General features: G+C 32.5%; 1 protein-coding gene across 1 annotated transcript; it reads left to right on the plus strand.

The window, feature by feature from the left end:
- Positions 1 to 1,647: 1,647 nt before the first annotated feature.
- Positions 1,648 to 4,703, plus strand: LOC110868013 (auxin-responsive protein IAA7). Its single transcript, XM_022117090.2, has 4 exons — positions 1,648 to 1,983; positions 2,536 to 2,804; positions 4,153 to 4,291; positions 4,395 to 4,703. Exons 1-4 carry the CDS (start codon positions 1,835 to 1,837, stop codon positions 4,471 to 4,473), a joined length of 636 nt encoding a protein of 211 aa, XP_021972782.1. The 5' UTR covers positions 1,648 to 1,834; the 3' UTR covers positions 4,474 to 4,703.
- The last annotated feature ends 229 nt before the right edge of the window (positions 4,704 to 4,932 follow it).

The raw sequence follows: 4,932 nt of genomic DNA on the forward strand, positions 1-4,932 counted from the left end.
TTTCGGGCAGTTTCTAGCGTTCACTCGTCACTAGGGAAGTAGTATCATAAACCCTTACTTTCCTACATAGAGTTCTAGTATAACTTTGGTTCTGGGACTCAATCTGTGTTCTAAACATGTTGTCTGTCTGAGTACTGAACTCCTGTCAGTACTACTAGTTTGTCTGATAAGTGTGCTAGTTTTGTTCTGTGCACGGTTTGAACTGTTTCGAGTCGAAATCAATAATAATAGTCATCATGCATCATGAAATATTTTGTAAGTTCTTTAAACGTAATCCATGGATTCATGCTCATTATATGTTCAAAATACACAACCATAACATATAGAATACTGTTCACATTGTACAGAAATTACCTGAAAAATGCCAGTTGTCACAATAATATCCAATCTCACCCGTTCGTGGGTCTCTTCGGTATCGTTCTTCTTGCTCGTTGTTTGCTAAATTACCCCAAAACGGATTGTTGGTCTCACGCGTTTTGATTGTTGGGAAACATTGTGTGAGTATGATAAAATGTATAAAAATTATGGATAATATATGGTAGAAATGGTATGGTTTGAGTAAAAATGTTAGGATATATATAGTGTGAAAAATTTAAAATAAAGGTTAATTTTTTATAATATTACCATTGAAAAACGATAAAGTGAATGGAGACCACCAAAAAAAGTCGTTAGCGTTCGTTACCATGCTAGCGAAAGATCAATGCCCCCTCCCCCCCCCTTGGCGGACGGGAAATGGGGAAGCGACGCTAAGAGACGCTAACGAAGGTGATATAGCCATGGGCGATATACCACACCCGCTTGCCTAATGTTAAAACCAATAACTATGTTCACCGCATAATCAATAATGTTAAAACCAATAACTATGTTCACATCACATTGGCTGTCAGGTTATGTATGTTAATCAATATATATGTAATCGAAAAGCAAAAAGAAAATACAGAAATATATAATGATGACAATAGTATTGATAAGTGATTGATAGTATATTTTATCTCTCCAAACACTAACATTTGGAAGTAGGGCTGTAAACGAACCAAACGTTCGGCGAACAGTTCGTGAACCGTTCGGCGGGAAGTTCGTTTGTGTTCGTTCGTTTATTAAACAAACAAACACGAACAAGAAATTTTGTTCGTTTAGTTAAATGAACAAACATGAACAAAGGTCGTGTTCGTTCGTTTATGTTCGTGAACGTTCGGTAACGTGTTCGATAGTTAATTAGTGTTTTTAGTTTTTATATGTATTTAAATACTTCAAAATTCCGACAATTTAAATATCTAATAAGTGTCAGTGTAATATATATATTGTTCATGAAAAATTGTTTGTGTTCGTTTGTTTCCATTTGTGTTCATGAACATTAGTTTGTGCTCATTTGTGTTCATCAATGTTTGTTTTTGTTCGTTGCCTAAAATTAACAAACAAACACAAACGAACACGAAAAAGTTCATTTCCTTAACAAACGAACACAAACATAAAATCTCGTTCGATAAGTGTTCGTGAACGGTTCGCGAACACATATATTTCTTAACAAACGAACACGAACAAGGTCCTGTTCGTGTTCGTTCGGTTCGTTTGCAGCCCTATTTGGAAGTCTCTTTTATGCTTCCTTTAAAAGCATGATATGCATCTTCTTGCTTTTCCACAAAACAAATAAATATCTCATGTGATGGCCGGTATTCTTTATTCTTCTCATTAATTACTTTAAGATTCACTTCAACTACTTTTGGTATGTTTTACAACCCTTTTTAAGCCCCGATTAAGGTATCGTTTGGTAACCCTTTCGTTTTCCCAGAAGTCGATTTCTCTCTAGTGGGACACTTTATTCTTAGAAATATAAATGAAGAAGATGATGATCAAAGAAGCCTGTGAGGATACAAGGCTAGAACTAACGTTATGTCCTCCAGGAGATGGCTTGTATTCCATTGGTACTGGTCATGCCACCGGTTGTCCACCCAAGATCCTCATGTCAAAAAGCTCAAACAAAAGGTATCACTTACTCGTATCACTGTAATCTGTGCAAAATATATATATCAGGAGATATTAGTTAGGATTTATTTTAATTATGTCTATTAGAAATATATATATACTAAGAGAAGTCCACCCTATTTGAGAAACTTGAGAAGCATTCTGGACCACACATTTTTCTTAAGCTTTTCGTAATATACACATATTTATACTATAAAATTGACTATATACATATATGTATATTGTCAAATCTTGAATTATACACATACGTATATAGTCAATTTTAAACTATACATATGTGTATATTATGAAAAGTTTAGAAAAAATGTATGGTTCAGAATGGTTCTCAAGTTTCTCAATTAGCCTAGTGCTTCTTACGTGATCCTAAACCTAGATATAGATAGTAATACATAAAATACCTTACCAAATTTTTATTATTCTGTACATACCATATCTTCTAACTATCATAAATATATAATAATAAACTCTAAGCAAAATATTCTACCTACAATGTATAATTTGATGATTTAGTGAGTGGATGAAATCATGATTAATTAAGAATAAATTTTGTAGAGTTGCACAGCCACAGGCAGTGGTGGGGTGGCCACCAGTGAGGACATCAAGGAAGAACATTATGACATCTAGCAACTCCACCAAGGTGATGTCTTTGCCGCTAAAAGTAACAGCAGATGGAAGTGGTGATAAGAAAATCGAAAACAGTTTGTACGTTAAGATTAATATGGATGGAGTTGCTATTGGAAGAAAGGTTGATCTTAAAGCTTATGATACTTACCAAAAACTCTCATCAGCTGTGGATGAGCTCTTTGGAGGATTGTTGGCAGGTAATATAACGTTATAAACACAATGTATACAAGCGATGTAACGAATAACATATGTACGAGTGGGCAGTGGCGAAGCTTGAGATTTCTGACCGGATGGTCGAAAACGTACGCACCCAAAAATTTCTATAAAACGAGGGGTCGAAAACGTATATACCCAAAAATTTCTATACGAAAACTACATACTCTCCACTACTGAGCGAAAAGTTCGAGGGGTAGGTCGCCCCTCCCGCCCCCACTATCCTACGCTCTTGCGAGTGGGCTTGTATGAAAAGCTTATATACAAAGATCATGGAAGCCCGGATAAAAATATAATACGTTTTTTACAGATTATATTCACATATGTAGGAATTGCAATGCTAAGGACAAAAGTCGCAAAACTTTGTATTAACATTTTCACGTCATGTCACTATGAATTATGCAATACTCATATTTTAGATATACTTTTTTTATAAAGAACAAATTCTCATTAATGACTTTTTCTTATAATTTTTCTTATTTTTTTTAATTAGGTCACTAATGTTTTATGACTAGTTTATTTATTTAAATAAACTGTATGCATTTTATCGTATATTTTATATAATGTAAATTATATAGACTGTAATTACTTTTTGAAATATAATGAAATAAATAAAATAAACTATAATATAAAAGATATGGGGTATTGTTAGGTGTTGTCATATCATTGTCATACTTGATTGTATAAGTGTGTACTTACAATATCTTATTTATCTTTATAATTATACTAAAAATTACTAACTTTTCTCTCTTTTTTTTAATTAAATAACATTTTTTTATATTTTTATCATTACTTTTTCTCTCTTTTTCACTTACAAACACTTTAGAAAGTATTAAAAAATTATAGAGGTGAATAGTATCTCCTCTAAATTTACTATTAAATAGTATTTTTTTTTCTGCTTTTTTTTTTCTTTTCCACTCACAACTATCCAAATATAGAGGTTACACTCACATAAATACGAAAGATCCATTCTGAATGCTCTAATAGTACTACTAATAATGTGTTTCACAATTTCAATTTTTACCAAAATGCACTTTGTTTGTAAAATTGCTTAAAAGTTTAGTTTTTATGTTTTAAAAATAAATAATACCCAAAAAGTGATCAGTTTTAATTTATTTTCTTTTTTATATATATACTTCACAAGTATCCAACTCTGTTGGATATATATGGTATGCATGCTTATATACATACACGAATTTGTTTAAAGATTTAATATTTATGATTTAGATGTTATAATACCTAAAAATCATGGGTTTTAGTTCACTTTCTCAGTTTCTCTGGTTTTCATTTTTGTTTTTGTAAGCATATGACAATTGTTCCTTTTGTTTTTAGCTCAAGGAGACTCTTCTTCTGGGACATCAAAAAAGCAAATAGATTTATCGGCCGGATTACTGGACGGAACCGGCGAGTACACCTTAGTTTACGAGGATAATGAAGGAGATAGAATCCTTGTTGGTGACGTCCCATGGGAGTAAGCATCCTTGATATATTTTACCAACTTTAATTAGTTTATTTTTCAAGCAAACGTCACAAAAGAAACGGGTTACTCATGTGATCTATTATGTTTTCTGCAGCATGTTTATATCTTCGGCAAAGAGGCTTCGTGTGTTGAGGACTTCTGAATTATCGGTTATTCGTCAGCGGGATAATTAACGACAAGTCATCGTTATCAATAACTTGATCATTTTAAAGTATCTTGATTTCGTTAGATAAAATTTAAGTTACATCGTAAACGTTGTGCAAATGGTCGAAAATAAAATAAAATTGAGCTTTTTAATGTTTGATGTGTGTGTGATATTAATTTTGGGTGTTATCAACATGTGTACAATTTGTATAAAGGACAAGCTAGCATCTCAAGTATTTGTACATTTAGATGACTTCAATATCCGGCGTGTTGATGCCATTAGTATTTGTTGCTAGTCATTAACATTTCTTGTAAGAGATAACTTTTCATGGTTCGAGTGTGTGTAATTAGTAATTATTAACTAAGCTCAAACTTCTTGGACTTAGTCAAAAAAGTTAAACAGTGGCCAACTCTGTATTTTTTTAATGGTAAACTTCATTAAACACAGAACCAACCTGAAAACCGGGCGGCCAAACAACACAACCGTT

The sequence above is a fragment of the Helianthus annuus genome, chromosome 7 (assembly GCF_002127325.2).
Source record: "Helianthus annuus cultivar XRQ/B chromosome 7, HanXRQr2.0-SUNRISE, whole genome shotgun sequence".
In the NCBI taxonomy this organism is placed as follows: Eukaryota; Viridiplantae; Streptophyta; class Magnoliopsida; order Asterales; family Asteraceae; genus Helianthus; species Helianthus annuus.

Excerpts from the sequence above, each read along its gene's own strand:
- LOC110868013 (XM_022117090.2), top strand. The coding sequence starts at position 1,835 with ATGAAGAAGATGATGATCAAAGAAGCCTGTGAGGATACAAGGCTAGAA. Across the intron at positions 1,984-2,535 it reads TCAAAAAGCTCAAACAAAAG|AGTTGCACAGCCACAGGCAG; the intron begins GTATCACTTACT and ends TAAATTTTGTAG. Across the intron at positions 2,805-4,152 it reads CTTTGGAGGATTGTTGGCAG|CTCAAGGAGACTCTTCTTCT; the intron begins GTAATATAACGT and ends TTTTGTTTTTAG.